Below are 20,972 nucleotides of genomic sequence, written 5' to 3'. Positions count from 1 at the left end.
GCTCAACAAGGGTCCCCCTTTTTCATTCACAACACTGTGAAGCCCCCCGCCCCCGCCACTGATTCAGGAGGGAAAACTCTTTATATTTATTGTGTATATAAATTAGAAAACAGAGCATTATTTTAGTCAGAAATATGTATAGTATATACATACCTCTAAAGCCCTGCAATGAGACACAAAACTGTATTATCTAATGTGTTAACAATGTGTTGGGAACCAAAATCTCACAAGATAAAAAGAGTTCCTACAATCTTAAGTTTTTAAAAATGTATATCAAAATAATTGGACCTAGAGCACAAATACAGAGAAGACAGGTGGGAGGTTCCAGAAATAGATGGAAAAACCACAAGACAAAACAAAAACACATAGCTTTACTCCTAGATGAGGGTCCAGTAACTGAACAGACTGTAGGTTATTAGTCAGCTCATATTTTATATGATTGTTCTCAATCAAGTGAAGAATAAGAAATTTAAAAAATCAGCACAAGATGAAACATGTTTTGTGGACTATTTTTGTCTAAAAATCTCTTTGAAGATCAACTCCATTGTGTCAGGCTGGCCCAGGAAAGCCAAGCGAGATGCATCATTTTGAACCATGGACCAAGAACCAGAAGAGCGTTCATGTCTATTTCCTGTTCTTTTCTATTCTTTCCTAATTTTATTTTATTTTGTTTTCTGATTAAATATAAATAGTGTGAGGCTAGATAACATTTTTTACTGAACCCTGGTCTTTATCTTTGGTTCCTAAGAAATGTTACGGCAAAATTGTTTATTACAGATAAACATTTAGGAAATTTATGTTGAGTTTTTGAAGCTCAAGCTCAATCAGGGGGCAAGTTTTAAGACAGTAGATGTAACATCTCTATTTCACAGAACTTCAGTAAATGCTCTGTTTTTACCCCATGGTTTCTTCTCTGCAAACTTTCAGCCAAAATAGGCTCATTTTTTTTTCTCTCTCTCTTTTTTTGCTTTAGTCAATTGTAGGTTCCAAATTTAAAGCTCAAGTTGCATTTTTATTTTTTGAGCTTTGAATTCACTTTAGCTTTGGGAGTGCATATATATTTAGCTACTCCCAGTTTACTCCTTGGTAGGGCCGGTAGCTAAGTTAACTTTTCTCTTAATAGTCTATGAATTTTCTCTCATAGAACACAGATTCATCTAGATAGAATTGAACACTTTCTCAACACTTAAATGAAGGGGAAATCTCTTATACTAAATTTTTTTGAAAAGGAAAGGCAAAGGAGAGAGAATGATTTCTTTTCTAGTTCAGGAAATTTCTTTTCTAGTCCTCTTCTATAATAAGAGGACAAAACCTTAAAACATTTCAGACTTTCTAATTGTTATAGAAATTTGTGAATGTGTTATGTAGCTGTATGCTTCTGTTCAGTCTTACAGTTGACTGAACACTATTGGCTGGCCTCTCCCTTCCTTTACTTCCATTTCCTTGTTAGCCTTTTTCTGTATCAGTCAAATCCTTTACATTTTGATGAAATTGTGGTCATTAATATTTGCGATGTCTAGGGAAATAGCCCACCATATGCTCTTATACTTCAACTCTATTATTTCTTTCACTATTTCATTGATTATTTTTTTCCCTTATCAAATGAGTCATAAAAGGAAACATGGTAGTAAAACAGAGGACAGAAAAGAGATACAGAAGGATGTCATCTGAATACAGGATTACTATATAATGATGGGAGAATGGGTGGGATGAGTAGCTATCACATACTTATCATTTAGTTTAGAATTATGAACATTTGTCAATTTAATGTGTATGCTGACTTTATGAGATAGTACAGTTTAGTGGTTTTCAAACCTCACTTTGGAGTCAGATTGCCAAATTGTAAATTCTGGCTGTTTATATTAGCTGGATATATGACCTTAAGCAAGTCACTTCACATAATTGCTTATGTCTTATCACTGAAATCAGAATGACAGTAACAGTATCTACAATATAGAGTTTTTGTAAACATTAAGTGAGTTAAAGACCACACTAAGAATAATACTTGGATCTTAGTAATCACTCAATGAAAGTTTAGCTTATTATCAAGCTGTCCATTCTCAGATGGAGAAATTGAGGCTTACAGAAGTTCAGTTTAGTTGCTTAAGAAACTGACCACAGCAAACAAGAGGTAAGAGTCAGTATCTGAACTCAGGTCTGTTTGACTCCAAAGCTACCAGTTAAATATCTCCACTGTCAATGACAATGTTCAAATACTCTAAACTTCTTTGTTAAATGGTTGTGAATCAACAGGCAGCCCAGCCCAAGAGCTAAAACTCTAATCCTGGCAAGTGTTGTAAGAACCAGCTTCAGACACTCAAAAGAGGATCTGCAGAATTTGGGAAAGCAAAAATAGGGATTCAGCCTGAACTAGAAAATAAATCACTCTCTCAGCTAAAGCCACCCAAGGGCTGTTGTGCTTGTTTTCTTTTACTTTTTGTGTTTTGAAAGTTAGAATAAATTGGGAGCTTACATTGAAATCTCATTACATACCATTTATAGTATGATACATGCAGAGTACATCATGAGAAATGCTGGGCTGGAAGAAGCACAAGGTGGAATCAAGATTGCCGGGAAAAATATCAATAACCTCAGATATACAGATGACACCACCCTTATGGCAGAAAGTGAAGAGGAACTAAAAAGCCTCTTGATGAAGGTGAAAGAGGAGAGAGAAAAAGTTGGCTTAAAACTCAACATTCAGAAAATGAAGATCATGGCATCTGGTCCCATCACTTCATGGCAAATAGATGGGGAAACAGTGGAAACAGTGTCAGACTTTATTTTTGGGGGGCTCCAAAATCACTGCAGATGGTGACTGCAGCCATGAAATTAAAAGATGCGTATTCCTTGGAAGAAAAGTTATGACCAACCTAGATAGCATATTCAAAAGCAGAGACATTACTTAGCCAACAAAGGTCCATCTAGTCAAGGCTATGGTTTTTCCAGTGGTCATGTATGGATGTGAGAGTTGGACTGTGAAGAAAGCTGAGCGCCGAAGAATTGATGGTTTTGAACTGTGGTGTTGAAGAAGACTCTTGAGAGTCCCTTGGACTGCAAGGAGATCCAACCAGTCCATTCTGAAGGAGATCAGCCCTGGGATTTCTTTGGAAGGAATGATGCTAAAGCTGCAACTCCAGTACTTTGGCCACCTCATGTGAAGAGTTGACTCATTGGAAAAGACTCTGATGCTGGGAGGGATTGGGGGCAAGAGGAGAAGGGGATGACAGAGGATGAGATAGATGGCTGGATGGCATCACTGACTTGATGGACGTGAGTCTGAGTGAACTCCAGGAGTTGGTGATGGACAGGGAGGTCTGGCGTGCTGTGATTCATGGGGTCGCAAAAAGCCGGACAGGATTGAGCGACTGAACTGAACTGAAATTGTGTTAAGCTATAGGTAGTTCTTGGGCTTTCCTTGTGGCTCAGCTGGTAAAGAATTCACCTGCAATGCAGGAGACCTGGGTTCCATCCCTGGGTTGAGAACATCCCCTGCAGAAGGGAAAGACTACCCACTCCAGTATTCTGGCCTCGAGAATTCCATGGGCTGTATAGTCCATGGGGTCACAAAGAGTCGGATACGACTGAGTAACTTTCACTTCACTCCACTTCATAGGTAGTTTTCATTGTTTGGCATGAGTTCAAAATTCTTACACTACCTTTTATTGATGTTTCACATAAAATTCTAACATAAATTATCCTTCCAGGTAGTATAATATTTTAAACTAAATGGAACCTCCTGAACTCTTGCAATCATGATTTTGGCAGGCAGACTGGACCAAAAAACTGCCCTAAAAATGCTTATTCCAGTAGCATGTGCTACTTGTTTCATTGAAAAAGTCAGTGTCCTAAGTTGACCATTTTATAACATTCACGTACAAACCCAAACTCTCAATGTTTCCTTCCCCCATAACAATACCATAGTGTAACTTTATTCTTCCAGTCGCTCAAAGGGAAAACCGTGGTGCCATCCTTGATTCTTGATTTTCTCTCATAGCCACATCCAGTATACCAGTCATTCCTATTGGCTTTACTTTCAAAATAAATCTAGAATGTGACCACTTCTCACCATCTCTTCTGGTTCAAGTGTCAAATGTCTCATGACCGGATTACTGCAAGAGCTTGCTTGCCAGACTCTGCCTTTTCCTACTCAGTCCCTCCTTCAATTCCTCCTTTGCCCAAGACCTCTAAGGGCTTCCTTCTCACTCAAGTGAAGTCAGGAGTTTCCTGATGACCCAGGGGCACGACATCACCTGCCATCTAATACCCCTCTGGCCTCATTTCCTGCTATTCCCCTTTGCAGTCCATCCAGCCAAAGTGACCTCTTTCCTGTCTTGAAATAAGCCAGCAGGCTCTTGTCCCCGAGAAGTCTCCTCTTCTCTTTCTTTTGCCTAGAATGTTCTTCCACTACAAAGTCATATGTCTACAGGTCTTTACTGGAAAGTCACCTTCTCAACAAGGCCTTCCTGGGCCTCTTAATCTAAAATTTCACCTAATGTTCCCACTCACAGTGCTTGTTTTTGTCATCTCCTAGCAACACTTTTTCTTCTTAGACTGAGCCTGTGTCACTACCCAACATAATGTATTTTACTTATTTATGTTGTTTATTGCTTGTCTCCCCACCGGCTTATAAACTCCGTGAAGACCGGGATTCTTTTTCCTGTTTCAGCTCACTGCTGCTGCTATTTCCCTAATGCCTGTCACATAATAGACACTCAAATGCATTTTTCTTAAATATTGCTGAATTTAATTCAGGCACAATTGAAATTACAAACTTTCTACACAAAAGAATAGCTACAATGTTTTCTATTTATAAACTTGCGAGTTACTCAGCAAGAACTAATAGTTCTGAAATCACTTTTAATTATTTGACAACATAATATACCAAGCTGAGGTATTTATATTTTCTGTTTATCCCATTTTCTGGAACATTTGATAGCAGCTTTTTACCACAAAAACATTTTTAGATTAAAATTACTCTGCCCCCTATGGTTATCTGTGGGCACTGGTAGCAAATTGTTTTCTAGTGCTAAGTGAGCCAGTGCTGATTGGCCATTGGGTACTCTAACAAACTTTAAATTTCAGCAAAATACCCAAAGACTGCTAATCCTGCAGAAGAAACCAGGTATTCTGAAGGTCAAAGATCCCCAGGTAACGATTCTCTTGATAGCAAATAGCCTTATAACATAGTTTACATTTTTAAGATGCATGCCATTCGGGTAGGAATATTGCTTTTGAAGAGAAATGCGTATTGAAAGTATTCTCCAGTGGGCATAACTATGTAATATTTAGTGCTTTGTTTTATAAAAAGAAAGTGTGTTACTAAGCTCTAGAAATGAACAACTAAAATTTGGGGCTTGGTAGCAGTTTTCTCTCTGGTTTGACTACCAATATTATCAATGTCCACAATGACTTGAAGACTTCAATTTTACTCTATACTTTTGCTTATAAGACAGAATAAGGATAATATGATCAGAGTTATGCTGTCAAACCTCATCTGTGCTGATATTTCTACTGATCAGCGTAAGTCATTAGATACATGGCTTATACTGTCCTGATCGCTAGAATGCTTAGAAGCTAAATCATGACTAGGATTAAGGTTCTTAAAATTGCATTAATTTAGAGGATAATAGCCCAGGATTTTAGAATATATTTAATAGTTTTATTTCACCAAAGCTTTTACTTTGAAATGATTGAAAATTACAACAGTATTCAGCTTATTTTTCCTATTAGAAGTATTTTTCTCTTAAGTACCACCAAAGAATGGTGTAAATTTTAAATTTTCATATTGATTGTAATATGTCTGTGTGGTGGTTAGTAAAATATTTAGTATAAAAACCAACAGATGGGTCATCCAAAGTTATGCCAATTTTCCTTTTCAATCCATTGGCTTTCTAGACTTAAACACTGGATTCTCTTAACACACTTACCAAAGTATAAACATGTACCTTTATCCATAATAAAATGTTAGTCTTTTAAACATCATTTTGTTGAGCCCAATATCATACTATGATTAGCGTTCATATCAACTCCGTGTAGATTGTTCTGCAATAAGATAAAAGAATAGAAACTTATTCAAGGTGGTATAGACTCTGGCTCTAGAGCTACATTGCCTGGCTGCTAATCCTGGTTCTGCCCCTGAACACCTAGGAATTCTGAGACAAATCATTTGAACTTGTGTCTATTTCCTAATCTATAAAACAGGACTGGTAATGCTACCTCACTCCACAGGGTTATTGTTAGCTTAAATAATTGAATACATGTCAAATTTTTAGAACAGTGTTTGGCTCGTTTTAGTTTTCAGTAAATGTTAGCTATTAAAATAGGTATTATATAAATTGTCTTGGTCTCCAGGTCACAGGTGGCTCCCACTTCATATACTTTTCTAATGAGTATGAGGATATATATTTGGGCACCAGGCTGATAGCAAACAAGATTTCATTCCTCACAGTGGAGCTTGCTATCCTGGCAGATTCATTTAGTCTGTTATGAGTTGCTACACTAACTTAATGTTATTTTTTAACTGTTTGTTTATTTTAACGACAATGCTAAGTTGCTTCAGTCGTGTCCAACTCTGTGCGACCCCATAGACTGCAGCCCAGCAGGCTCCCCTGTCCCTGGGATTCTCCAGGCAAGAATACTGGAGAATACTGGGTTGCCATTTCCTTCTCCAATAACGACAATAGCTAACCTTTATTGAGTACTTACTATGTGCCAGGCTTTGTGTAAAGAGCTATCTACGAGTTTTTTCATCAGATGTAACTACAAATACTACTCACATCTTACAAATGAGGTAAATGACTTGTTCAGGGTCCCTTGGCTATTAAATAACAGAGCCAAGAACACAAACACAAATCTCACTTTAAAACCCCAGTTCTTAATTTTGCTATACTTCCTCTCTAAGATATAGAATTCTGGGTTGATCATTGCTATCATCACACAGGTCCCTGAGTAAGCTGAATACACTTACAAAGGGCTAAAAGAAAATGGTCATTTAAAAATCTTTTTTCCCTCTCTTGTTCAAATTACATTTCTATTAATCTATCTTCAAGTTTACTAACTCTTTGCTTAATATTATTCTGAATTATATAAATAATTCAATTAAATTTTCTCTCTAAAGACAAAAGGGAAAAGTTTGGGCTGACAATAGAGTAAATAAATATCTATAAATTCATTTCTATATTGTTTTAATAATGTTGGACAATTTTCACATTCACATTGGAATGATTAAACATAAGAAAGCTCTTAAAGTTTCTACACTTAGATTTAAATTATATACAGTTTTTTTTTTTTTTAAACAAAAGAAAATCGACTAATGGACTGCTAAGGGGATGATTGTTTGTATAGACTTTCGTATTTTATTTATTTTTATGGCTACCGTCCATAACCAGCAATACTTTAGGGTAAAATATTTTTGTCTTTTTACAGAGATCCTCAAAGATGCGAATCTTCTGTTTGGAACTGCTCCTTTTCAGCCTGACCCTGGCAGCACCAGTAAGCATTTACAAATTCAGTTGCACATCATATAATCTCTTGCTCTCTTTATCTATTTTTCCTTTAAGCAACATCTTTGTAAACTAGTAGCACTTAGCTAGTTCAGTTACAATAAAATACCAAACACAGAGGAAGTATTCAACATTTGGCACAAATGTCTGTCACCAAGGAGGCCCTGAATGAACATGCAAGAAGAATTATAAGATGTCCACATGTTGCCTTTGGAGAAGCACCAGAAAGAACATTTTCAAGAAAACCAATAGCCAGCCACAGTGTTTCAATCAGCTAATGCCAATGAGCAAATATACTCAAATTGTAACATGTCAAAAGAACTTCTCAGTATTTTACCAAAATCTGAAAGGGTTTGACTTGGATGCTCTAAGGCTAAGCAACTAGACTGTATAACTGCAATACTACACAAAGGAACCAGAGCTTTTCTGTAATTCTTGCAACATTCCAACACTGTGAGATCCTGGTAGTGATTTTCTCTTCATCAGCAAGGCTAAAGATGGAAAGAAGTTCCCCATAGCTTAACCCAAATCAAGCTCCAGTTTCCTTCTGTGTCTTTTCTTCTCCTTGGTTCATGCAGATGAACAGGATGTGACTAAATCGTCTTATGAAAATGCTGAGTGTTACAGATATTTTCTGCCAAGGAGACACAGTACTCATAAAATAATGTCTGAAAAACATCCTAACTTCTCAGGGTAACCTTTTCAGTTGGAGAAGCGTGGAAGCAAGTGGTCATTCTGTTGTCAGAGAAAAACTTACATACAGGTCCTGAGAGAGTGGGTAAGCGACCACTGACAAGCATGAGCCATGCCAGCCACAGAGGAGAGTAGGAGTTGAGAAAACAGATCCCCTCTCAGCACGCATGCTCCAACAGACCTGTGGGAGTGCATATGGCTTAAAATAGACATCTGCCAGGCCCAATACACACAACTGACTTTGCTCAGTCAGGGCCACAGGGGTACGTGCTTAGGCATGAGAAGGATGGAGTGGGTCCTGCTGACCCAGCTCAATCCCACCCGCCGAGGATGGGTCTATTTTGAGCAACACATTCCAAAGAACAGCTGGAGTGGTATCTCTGACCATTTTCCAGTAAATGTGCTAAGTCAACACCAATCCACTGACCACTGGTCAAGAGAGGATGCCAGTCTTCTTCCTCTGAAGGAAACAAGGCCATCTCCATTTCAGAGCCACGTTCAAGGGCAGAACTGCCAAGTGGGTGGGGAGGGGGTGCGGGAGGAGGAGGGGTGCAGATTTCAAGTGAAAGAGGTTTGGCAAGGATACAAAGACAAATTTGGAATTACAAATAGCTATATGTGATGTTTTCTTTCAGATATGGATTCTATTTGGGTAATTATCTAAATTATTTAATTACAGATTAGGCATATCAGAAATCAGTGTATACTGAGCCACTTACTTATGTTCTGGAAATATAATCCAAATTCAAACTCTAGGAGAGGAAAAGGTTTTCCTCAATCTTCTTTGGGTCTCTGGCTGGATCTGAAAATGAAACCAACAAAGACAGATTAACAGGAGAAGAGAACACAAATTTTTTTTAATAATTTGACCTGTACATGGAAGCCTTTACAAAAGAATGAGGATTGAAAGACATGGCGAGGGCAGGAGGTTTTTAATACCATTTAGACAAAGTAATAAGATATTGTGAAGAACTGACAGGACAAACAGGATAGGATTAGATAATTCTTATCTTCCGTAATTAGGACTAAGATTAGTTTAACAAGATTTGTTTGCATATCCCTCTGTGCCATCTCTAGACTGATAAGAGATTGTCTCTAGTAAAAGAAGAATTTATTCCCTACCTTTAGGCAGAAAAAGGGAAATTTTTTCTACATGTTCTATTTCTTAATTGCCTTCAGCTCAAAATAATTATGTCAAAAACACATATTTAGGGGACTTCCCTGGCAGTCCAGTGGTTAAGACTTCGCTTCCCAATGCAGGGGGTACAGGTCCGATCACTAGTCAGGGAGTTAAGAGCCCACAAGCTTTGTGGCCAAAAACTAAAACATAAAACAGAAACAATATTGTAACAATTTCAAAGAAGACTTTTTCAGTGGTTCACATTTTTAAAAGGCATATTTAGGGGTAACATTCTTGTTTCCTTCAAAAACAAAATTTTAAGTGGAAAAAGTAAAATATGATTGTTGGGCCATGCAATTCAATTAATAATCATCAATATGTAATTAGACCATAAAGACTTTGTTATAGGTTACTTTGTTACAAGTTCATGATTTATTATTGTGAACTATATTTAGGTGCTCTATACTATCATGTAAGTTTTTAACACGTTGCATGTGTGTTCTGTAAGAAGATACTGAATACCCCAAACTATCATTTCTTTCTTTTGCTTAATAGGTACCTATATCATTTTTTAATATTTTTTCTTTCCTATAGCACTATTTCCAGAACTATTTAAGCTCTTTTGATATTTCTGAGGAATAATACAATGTTCTAAATTTATATGCACATGATTGCATAAGAACCAACAAAAGGAGGGGGCAATAAAGGGTAGAATTATAAAATATGCCTTAGGGGGTAAAAATTACTATAAAATTGAAAAAAAAAGTAATTTTCTTTTTTTTTTTTTTTTGTTAGGTAAAATTCTGGATTTTTGATAGTGGAAGTAACAGAAAGCTTAATGGTTCATAGTGTCATTCTATAACTCACATTCTATACAATACAATCTTTCAAAATGTCATTTTCCCTTTCCCTGAAAGAAAAAACTGCCCAGGTGACTGGCAACACTAAAGTCCCCTCTCCAGTGTATTCCTTCCCCTTTGGTGCAGGGCCATGGCTTCACTCTTGATGGACCATCAGGAGCATCATATCCTAATTCTAAGAGCAATGACTGAACTTATACAATCAATGCACACACAATCCACACCTCACTCAACTCTGATTTTAGTTCACTGATACCAAACACTTCCAGTGTGCCAGGGAAAATTTTTCAGTGGATACAAATGACATTTAAGCTTTTTCACTTGGAGGGCCACCCCTCCCAACTCAGCTGTTCTCCCGCACTGCACGAGGTTCTGTAGTAGAGACAGCACTGCCTTCCTCTAGGAAGGAAGGTCAGCACCCTCCTTCAATGAAGAAACAAATGTGATGTATGTGCCCATCTTCTTCTGGTCAGAATGATTTTCTACATTGAATAACCCAGTGAGAGAAAAGGGTTTCTCAGGTGGCACGCTGAAGAATCTTCCTGCCAACGCAGGAGACTTGGGTTTGGTCCCTGGGTTGGGAAGATCCCCTGGAGGAGGAAATAGCAACCCACTCTAGTATTCTGGCCTGGAAAATTCCATGGACAGAGGAGCCTGGTGGGCTACAGTCCATGGGGTCACGAAGAGTTGGACACGACTGAGTGGCTGAGCACTGAGCACTGAGTGAGAGAAAAATAAAGGAGACATTTATTGTTTGAAGAAATGAATGAAAGAAGAAATATTTGGTGATGTTTTATTTCTTGTTTCCTTTCAGACATTGCAACCACAGGCTGAGAAAAAGAAGCAAGACTATGTGGAAGAACAGAGGGTAAACAGAATTATTCTTCTTAAATACACCTCTTCCAACTCTATAAAGAGAAAAGTCAATACGGGGAAATTTTTAACTGCCAAAATATTCCTGTGTACCTAGAATGGAAATGGAAAATTACACAACATAATTTTGGCACTTTAATTCACACAATGTGTGATACAAAAGAAAAAAGCCTTCTGAATGGGAACTTGTTTCTCTTCATGTGATTTCTTCCTTCAGAGGGATAAAACTCTAGGATGTTGCTATTAGCAAACAATATTTTCCCATGCATGTACATGATAACAAAGTAATAAATGAGGGAGAAAACAAAGGGAAGTGAGTTAACAAGTCTTTATGAGGAATTCTGTGTACATGGAGTTAGTTTTCACATGCAACCAGAAAGTTAAACAAGAACTCTCAGTATTTCATGTCACCAAATTGCAGTTTACTTCTGCTTAGCAGGGTTTCTTCTGGCAGTCTCAGAAAATTCTGTTCTAAAAACTAACAATCTTCTGTTCTCTATCTTAGCTTAAAATTACAAAGGCAAAAACTACAAGCTTAAGAGCCTGAATGTTTATGCTGTGAGTTTTGCCAATTTTGACATCAGCATGAATTCTGTAAAATCTGCCTTTCTCCTCATCCCCCTGCCTTCTCCTACCTGAAAATATTACCAATTCTCCATTTGAATTTAAATTTGATAGTAAAATTGATACACTCTGGGGGGAGAGAGCTGTTTGATACTCATCATCAAGGAAAACCGATTTAGAGACAGACGAAACAAGCTGCTCTCTTCGGGAACTGGCTGACATACGCCCTCCTGTGGTTATCAGAAGTACTACCATCTGTTAGATGCATAAGTAGACTTCATTGGAGTTAAAAATATCTTGTACTATTAAGAAGAGAGCCAGAAAACTTCTAAATAAGAGATAAACCCACATTAATACAATGTTGTGTTTTTGTAGATAACGTACAAGGGTCACCATGAGAAACATGGGTATTATATGTTTAAGTATGTTTCCACCTCGTCTGGAAGGAAAAACCAAACTGATATGAAGGTAAGCCGAATCCCAGTGATCCTTATCCTGAGCCAGCTCTGGATCAACACCAGGAGAAACTGTAAGGCAGACAGTTTACTTTCGTCTGGTCTGGAGTTTCTGTCTCTCGCTGGTGCTTTTGTCCTTTTCCCCTGGTCCCAGGCTCCTGGAGCATCTCTGCTATGGACCTCTGTGTCCCAGAGTCTTCCTGATACAGACAGGCCACCTCGTGCCCTGGCCTAAACCCTGCCCTGCTTCAAGACCTGCCATAGCACATGTGATGCTGGTGGGCCCCAGACACCCATGAGTTTTTCATGTTATTGCTTCTGTTATTGCTTTCATGTTATTGCTTCTGAGTAAAGTAAAGTTTCTCCACAATTCAAAGGCATCAATTCTTTGGCGTTCTGCCTACTTTACAGTCCGGCTCTCTCAAAAGTACATGACCGCTGGGAAGACACATATACAGCCTTGACTATACAGACCTTTGTCAGCAGTGTAATCTCTCTGCTTTTCATCACACTGAGAAGTTTGATCCTTTATAAGGAGGTTTTTGGACATAATGTATCATATGCTCTTATGGGGGAAGGGATTAAAAGGAAATAATTTTGACCTTTTTTAGGAAAAAGTGACACATTTTAATGTCCCTTAAATTAATTCTACAGATGACACTATCTGTGTCAGGATGCTTAGAAGAGAAAGAATAAGCGCTCTGTCACTGGAATAAAACAATACTTCTTTTTACTCAGTCCCGTTTTGTAAATTCATTGGCCAAAGAGCTAGAAACAGTTTAAAATGCCATCAGCAAAATGACTATTTACTTTTTTCCCAAATCTGGCTTCATTCCCCATAAAAGTAGCAGTTTCCCTTCAGAATGTTATTTTGTTCTGCTCAATATTCTTTAAATGCATCTCTAAGACTTAACATCTCTAAGACTCAGTGTCTTTTAAACTTATTGGTTGTAACAAATATATGTTGAGTGCTTCCTATTGTGCAAGATATTATGTGAGATAAATGATTGAGAAAACTTAACTCTTCCCAGGATTTCAGAGTTAGAAAAGAAGAAAAGGTTCTTACAAAAATGATTATAACCTGAAAAAGAAAGTGCTATCTGAGTGGTACCCCCAAAAGTCATGCTTTAGGGCTTGGAGTAGAAAAGATCAGTTCCTAAACTGGTGCTCACGGAAAGCTATATATTTGAAATAATTGAGCTAGAGGATGAGTAGGATTTGAGCAAACATTTGTGTGGGAGAGACTATTCTCCATGAAAGGAATAACGTGAGCCAAGGCATGGAGATAGGAAAGCAGGATATAGGAAAGAAGATTGGCCAATGGATGTGTTCACTGTTCAACCATCATACAATCAACAATGCAATCAGAAGTCAACTGGCGTAAGCAAACACAAAATGACTGACCATCATATACCACAATTTAGAAGTTGTTTAACTTTTTTTATAAAAGAATTCTGTTTGATTTTTAAATAAATTTACACAGTTATTAGTATGCATGTTACTGTTTCAAAAGCAATAAAAGCATCAAATATAAAACAAACCTTCCCCCTTCAGAATAGGAAGGGGGAAAAATTAAGAAGGGATTATTATAGAGTACCTGTTTAACTCAAAAGTTTCTATTAGCAGTGAGCTAATGAACTTGGTTGCAAAGGAAAGTATAGACGTCCAGGTAAAACTTTCCCAGATGCAATGTCTTAAGTCAAATGTTTAAAATACTTTTTATTCTGAAATAACTCATTATAAAGCTTTTGTATTTTATTTTCCCTCATCAGAAAACCTCACTTATTTTCAGAATGTACCTGCCACTATAAAAGATTAGTAAATAATAACTCCCCAAAATAAGTCATTTCAAATTATATCTTTAAAATACTACACATTGAAATGTTTGTGTACTTCATATTAGCCAGCTTCGTAAGAATAGAAGAAGTGAAGTGAAGTGAAGTCACTCAGTTGTGTCCGACTCTTTGCAACCCCATGGACTGTAGCCCACCAGGCCCCTCCAGCCATGGAATTTTCCAGGCAAGAGTACTGGAGTGGGTTGCCATTTCCTTCTCCAGGGGATCTTCCTGACCCAGGGATCAAACCCAGGTCTCCCACATTGCAGGCAGACGGTGGCTCAGAGAATAGAAGACACCCCCATAAATCATTTTTATCTTGACAATTACCCTCTGCCTCCAACGTTAATAAGATTTATGTATAAAAGCAGGCAGACTTCCAAGTAGAACAGTACTCCTATTTGAGGATGGATCTGTATCTAGTGACCTAATAACAACGACCTGCACATGTCAACCTGGTGAAGACAAAGCATTCAGTGAATATGGAGGAAACCTTTCCTTTCCTAGAAGGGTTGTACATGAAAGAGGAAATAACCTTAATGACTGTTTCATCAGGAAAAAAGGGATACTAGTTACTGGTTGCAAGTTAAAAAAAAAAAAGAAAAAAAATTAGAATATCCTTAAGTGAAATTATCTGACATGAAAAGTAACAAGCAATTAGCTGATAAAATGTTCCAGGATGGACCAGCTGACCATAGGTCATATGTGTGAAGGACGTGGGCTGGGAGGCTGGGACACCAAACTCTGTCTCTAACTGAATGTTGCATTTGGAGCTCAGATTCTATAGTCTCTCAACAGCAATATATCTAATATAAAAGTTATCTTTTTTCTTGCTTTCACTATTGCATGTCAACATTCTAGTTATTAAAGAAAAGAAAGAAAGAGAAGCCGCTCAGTCATGTCTGACTCTTTGCAACCCCATGGACTGTAGCTTATCAGGCTCCTCCATCCATGGGATTTTCCAGGCAAGAGTACTGGAGTGGATTGCCATTTCCCCTTCTTCTATTTGGGCACCAGTAGAAGGTTTTTCTTCATAACTTTTTTCTTTGGCATATTCCTAATCCACGTGATTACATCTCACTCTTAGACACTGCAGCAGACTCCTACCTGTTCTTTCTTAGCTTGATTCCTCCTTGTTACTCTCTTGCTCATACACCATCACTGCTTCTCCATCCTCTATAAAATAAAACCAAATTCTTCTGCCTGAAATTCTGACACTCTGTATGTCTGTGCAAACCCTGACTGAATGTGAGGTCTCTGCCCCACCACATCACCCCCACACTTCATAAACCCTGTAGGACCACTACCTCTGCCATTTAATAAGTCATCAGGTACTGCCTGGAACACAAAACACCAGCCCAACTTCTTATATGTCTCAGTCCCTCAATAAATATCTCTTATTTTGATTTCATGTTATCCACCAGTTCAAAGGTTTATGTAGTAGTGTTGTAAATTTTAGCTCACCTTACAAGCTTGGGGTGGAGGGAAAGTATGCTATTTATTCTGTCTATAATTGTTCTGTTGCTCAAGAGCTCTTACCCGTGTGTTAATAAATGGGGAGGGAGTATGCAGAAATTAATTTAAATTCAACCTATTTAAATTAAGTTTATCTAATCTTTAAGACTTCAGTCTCTTTTGGATAAAAATGCTCAGATGCTCACTTCTGCCATCTCCCCCTAAGATGGCAAGCGTGCATACGAGGGAGTCAGGTATGGCTTGACACCATCCACTACATGTGCCCAGGTTACTCGGTCATGTCCAATCCTTTGCGACCTCATGGACTGTAGCCCTCCAGGCTGCTCAGTCCATAGGATTTTCCAGGCAAGAATACTGGAGTGGGTTGCCATTTCCTTCTCTAATCCACTACATACCATACACCAAATGTACACACGTGGCTTATACACTAGTGGAGGGGAAGTCATGGCATCCTCAGACACGGAAGGGACAATACTGCTTGCCCTGCCAAGTCACTGGCTACAATGGCTTAGGACCAAACAGTACAGTCTTAGGGTGATGGAGGGGACAGTGGGGATTCAGCCTCTCCTGGATCTCATGGACAAGGTAGATCCCTCTTTGTCTGCATTTGTCTCACATTATTCCTAGTATATATGCTCCATCTAAATACATTGCTCCTTTTAGAGCCACTTCACTCCCTCTGGTAAGCTCCTGAAAACTCTCAGATGCTTCCATGTCTAGCCTGTGCCACAGAGAAAGAGTGAGTGGGCAAAATCAATCTCAGTCCCTTTTCTTCCTGACCACGTTGTTCAAGCTTCTTGCACCTTGGCTGTACCTCAGGTTGGTAAGGTGCTGTCTATGAAGCTGCATCCTTACAGACCTTCTTCCCGAAAAGGAAAAACTGAGGCACAAGCATAAACACTCTTCGTCTCCACTCTCTTTTTTCATCCCATTATTCTCTCAGGGGCTTTTCTTATCTGGGCCTTCACTACTTAAACTTATGATCTAGAAGAGTAGTTCTCAAAGGGTGGTTACAAGCCAGCAGCACCAACATCAGCTGGGAACTTGTCATAAATGCAGATTCTAGAGCCTCACCCCAAGCCTACAGAATCACAAACTCTGGCCATTGGGTCCAACAATCTTTGTTCTAGTAAGCCTTCCAAATAGTTCTGATAAGTGCTAAATTTGAAAACTATTGATCTAGACTATCTAATTTGGATTATTACATGACAAAAGAGGAAGAAAATAAAGATAATGATTACCTTTTCAGACAATAACTAGGGTCACTAACAGTTGTTGCAAGATCCTTTGTTTGAATGTCAGAAGCTCAGTATTACCTACAACTTCTATTTGTATATCCTCTGTAAAAAAAAAAAAAAAAAAAGGAAAAAGAAGAGAGGAAAATATTTATACCTTTGAAGGCCAGGACCAAAACAAAGAGAGAGAATAGGGGTGTGGGGAGGGGGAGAGAGAGAGAATAATCACGTTTGAAAGATGAACTCCATTTCACTTGAAATGTCTCAAGGTCACAAGGTGAGGACCATGCTCTGTCTTCCTTAAATTCAGATCCTCCTTTAAAATCAGGCCCTAATCTATATTTCAAAATTTACTTCTCTTCCCTTAGGATTCTCCTTTTTATCATTCCCTTTGGCTTTCTCTACTCCAGCCTTATAGTTTTATTCATATTATCTTTCAAATGTTTCCTGTTTCCAAACATTTGAATATGCTACTTAATCTTAGGACAGTTTCACCATTTTCTTTTCATGTATTTGAATCTCACCCACTCTTAAAGCCTTGTTCATTCTTCTTTTTCTGTGAAACCTGCTTTGGCCATTTCAAAATTATCTCTACCAACAAATCTCTTTTGAGTTAAAAGATTCTTTTTATTAAGTATCTGGTGGGATTTTAAACATTATTGCCTAAGAATTATTAAATTTTAAAAGCTTAACATAAAATAATCACTTTATATTGAAAATTATACTTTAGCAGGAAGAAAAAAACAAAGGTATTGCTCTTCCCCATTCTGGCAAGAGAAGTCAAGAGCCAGCACCTAAAGAAAACATCGTCCTGAAAAAAGAGGAAGACTTGTTCCTTCCTAGAACCAATGAAAATAACAAAAGCACAAAATCTCAAAGTCTTTCGGGAAATAAACAGTCAATGAATGAAGACTACATTATCAGTAGCAAAGAAAATGCCCACAGTGACCTAAAGATGTCCATTTATCCTGAATCGAAGGGGAAGCACAGGGCTGAGGACAGAGACAGTGCTATCCGCAAACTACACAGCCAAGAAGGATATGGCGCAGCTCTCATCAGAAATAGCATGTACCACGGAATGGAGCCCAGAACTGTGACTGAACTCTTGGCGGGAGAAAACAAAGAGAACAAACCGAGGAATGTCCTAGGCAAAATTCCAGCAGATGCCAACTACGCTAAAGCCCCCTCACAACTTAAGAATCACCAAAGAGATTCCCAAGCCCAGAATATTCCGGTAAAAAGCAAATCTACCCACCTCACCCAACACAACATGGACTATCTAAAACAGCTCCCCAAAGTAAAGAAAATCCCCAGTGATTTTGAGGGCAGTGGTTACCCTGATCTTCAAGGAAGAGGAGATAATGATCTCTCTCCTTTCAGTGGAGATGGTCCACCTTTCAAGGACATTTCTGGTAAAGGAGATGCTATTGATCCTGACCGAGAAGGTACAGATATTCAAACAGAGCTTTCCAGCCCAAGTGAAACTGAGACCACCAGTCCTGATGCAAAAGGACCAGGTTATAATGAGATCCCAGAGAAAGAAAGGAATGGCAGAAAAACTACTGGAACCAGGGGTAAAACAGCCCAAGAGGCAAATACTGATGTAAGCCTAGTGGAGGGCAGCAATGACATCATAGGTGGCACCGATTTTAAGAAACTCCCTGGGCAAGAAGGAAACAGAGTGGATGGCGGCAGCCAAGATGCTCATCAAGGGGAAATAGAGTTTCACTACCCGCACGTACCCTCAAAAGACCAAAGGAAAGACGGCAGTAGAGATGGAGCTGAAGGTACTAACTATAATGAAATTCCCCCAAATGGCAAAGGTAGCAGCAGAAAAGGCACACAGCATTCTGCTAGATATCAAGAGCCCTCAAAGGAGAAACAAAGATTTCCCAGTAAGAGCGAAGGTCAGGGCCAGCTCATTCCTCCTCGTGGTCTTGATAATGAAATTAAACATGAAATAGGTTCCCATAACGGTCCCAATAATGAGGGAACCATAACAACACACAGCAGGAAAAATCATTATGTGCCCCACCGACAAAATAACTATGCATGGAACAAGGGTGGGTCACAAAGCAAAGGCACCTGGGGTTACAGGAACTCCCATTCCAATAGGAGGTTTCGCCCCCCTAAAAAGCATGACAGTAGTGAGTCATCTGACAGTGGCAGTTCCAGCGAGAGTGATGGTGACTAGAAAATCCCAGCAGGATAAAGATTTGAACACTTAGTCATCAGTGACTTAACAGTACCAAGGGGGCCCACTTGATAGCAGATCAGATGAAGGACAGAGTCAGGAACTGAATAAGCCAAGAGACCTGGCCTCCTGGGGAGAACTATTGCTATCTTAATGGTCGTAGTATGAAATCCTCATGATGCTTTATGAAATTTTATTCAAAGTTATGATGCTTTTTTAAGGAAAAAAAAATCATTAAGGATTCATGGAATAGGTAATATTTGAATAGATATCATTTAAAAATAGGTTGTATCACAAAACCCCTTGTTGTTTGCTCTGTAGACATGAAAAACAATATGTCTTATATGATAATCTGTAATTAAATGACCTATAAGAAAGTCTACTGTCTGTGGTGCTTCCTTTAAGACTCAACAAGATGAGTTCTGCCTCTGGCAAAGGCACTACTATGAAATTAATCCACTGACTAAAGCTTGAAAGCCTCCCTTCATCCCACTCTGCTCAAGCCAGTATTTCCTTTTTTCTCTGACCTCCTCTGCTCTAATAAAGATATCCTGCTTCATGTCCTTCTGTGCTCTTTTCTCTGTTGCACTTTTATAATTTCTTCTAGAACAAATTTTACTTCCTGACACAACTGTTCATGTTACCACTTTTCTCAGTTCTACCTCTTTCTAAACAAAGAGGGGAATGGGTTTGCTGGAGGGAAAGAGGGAGAATTTAAGAAGGAGACACACAAATGAAAAACCAAGATAAAAACTTACTTTGGCAAATATTATTCATTGGCTGATTCCAATCATCTCAAGCCTATTTCTTTTTTCTGGTCTTTAGTGTAGATGCTTTCCCAGCTAATGGCCTGTGATACCATTCTGGAAATTAGCCCTAAGCCTCCTGATCAGAAACGGAAGCAGAATTCTGGAAGGCTTTTGCTCTTCTTGGTAAGAGTGTGTACAGTTAGTACCATCCTTCCTCTTTTCTTACCCTGTTCGTTGTTTAACATCAACATGATGCCTGGAGGTGCAGCAGCCATTTTGTGGCCAGGAGGAAAGGCATGCGATAATAGAAAAACAGAACTATTTTCATCTGCCATTTACTTCCTCTGGGGATAGAACCTACATTGGCAGGCAGATTCTTTACCACTAAGTCACCAGGAAAGCACACAGAAACCTGTACTAACATTTAAGTTGCAGATAAGTAAGTTGAAATTGACCTGCTAGCTTTATCCCAGATTATATCAGACCTTTACATGGTCTGGTCTGATCACATGAAAAACACTTGGTGCTGTAAAGGAAAAACAATGAGCTAACAGAGAGAACAAAGGTTTTCTTTGGGTGATTACAGATGAGATCTTCCAAAGGTCGTCTGTCCTAGTCTGCTACCTACTGGGGAAACTGCATTTCAATTCTCTCGTCAGATTTTAGTTCCTCTGTCCCAGCCTCAGTATTCATGCATATTTATTCAAAACACTGAAAATGTTTGATTTTCCTCATCCATTTAAGGGAAACACTAAATGTGTCAGCATCCATGATGCACTGCTCAGAGATGATGCAGACTGGAGCGATGAGTCCAAAACAGAAGGACCAGAGCTTTGGGAGAACCGCCTGCAGTCAGGCAGTGGATCTCTGCTTCATCCAAATCCAGGTTTCAGCCACCAAGCTGCACTACCTTCATTTTTTTTTTCTGTTTTTAAGTAAACATAGATTTCAAAAATAGGGCAGAAAATTTCAACCTCACCAAGGTGCTTTCCATGCAACTACTGAAATGGGTACCGTCTGCCACCTTGTGCCCAAAAAGAAAAGATCACTGCAGGCTCTGGAATTTATTTTTACACTTGCTACTCCCTCCAACCTCACTGCATCAGATTTCTCAGCTTGTAAATATCTACTTTGATTTGTTAGCCCTAATTAAACTGCTCTTGGCAACTACAACCAGTCAAGATTCCTGATCCTGTTTGGGATGACATTCAGCTCAATTGAAGAACACTTACTGAATGACCACATTTTACAAAACTCCATGGGGATCAAAAGAAAGAAAAGAGATGTTCCTGGCTCTTATCAAGATTGTAATTTAGTCAGGAAGACAGGCATACAAGATACAAAGTAGAATGTGCTAAGTTCAATCATAGAAAAAAAAAAAAGTAATTAAAGGAGTTCTGTGGAAAAAGATGA

The 20,972-nt window shown here is 38.6% G+C and overlaps 1 protein-coding gene across 3 annotated transcripts; it reads left to right on the top strand.

The window, feature by feature from the left end:
• Window positions 1–7,440: 7,440 nt before the first annotated feature.
• On the top strand, window positions 7,441–18,813 carry MEPE (matrix extracellular phosphoglycoprotein). Of its 3 annotated transcripts, none has more exons than XM_005897795.2 (4): window positions 7,441–7,494; window positions 10,993–11,046; window positions 11,991–12,083; window positions 17,350–18,813. In XM_005897795.2, the coding sequence occupies exons 1-4, from the start codon at window positions 7,441–7,443 to the stop codon at window positions 18,808–18,810; spliced, it is 1,662 nt and encodes a 553-aa protein (XP_005897857.1). In that variant the 3' UTR covers window positions 18,811–18,813. The 3 variants fall into 3 exon arrangements, with proteins under 3 accessions (XP_005897857.1, XP_005897858.1, XP_005897859.1); XM_005897796.2 differs by having other exon boundaries at window positions 17,347–18,813; XM_005897797.2 differs by lacking the exon at window positions 11,991–12,083 and having other exon boundaries at window positions 17,347–18,813.
• The last annotated feature ends 2,159 nt before the right edge of the window (window positions 18,814–20,972 follow it).

The sequence above is a fragment of the Bos mutus genome, chromosome 6 (assembly GCF_027580195.1).
Source record: "Bos mutus isolate GX-2022 chromosome 6, NWIPB_WYAK_1.1, whole genome shotgun sequence".
In the NCBI taxonomy this organism is placed as follows: domain Eukaryota; kingdom Metazoa; phylum Chordata; class Mammalia; order Artiodactyla; family Bovidae; genus Bos; species Bos mutus.
The sequence above is the reverse complement of the archived record's forward strand: the minus strand, read 5'-3'. Positions and strand labels throughout refer to the sequence as shown.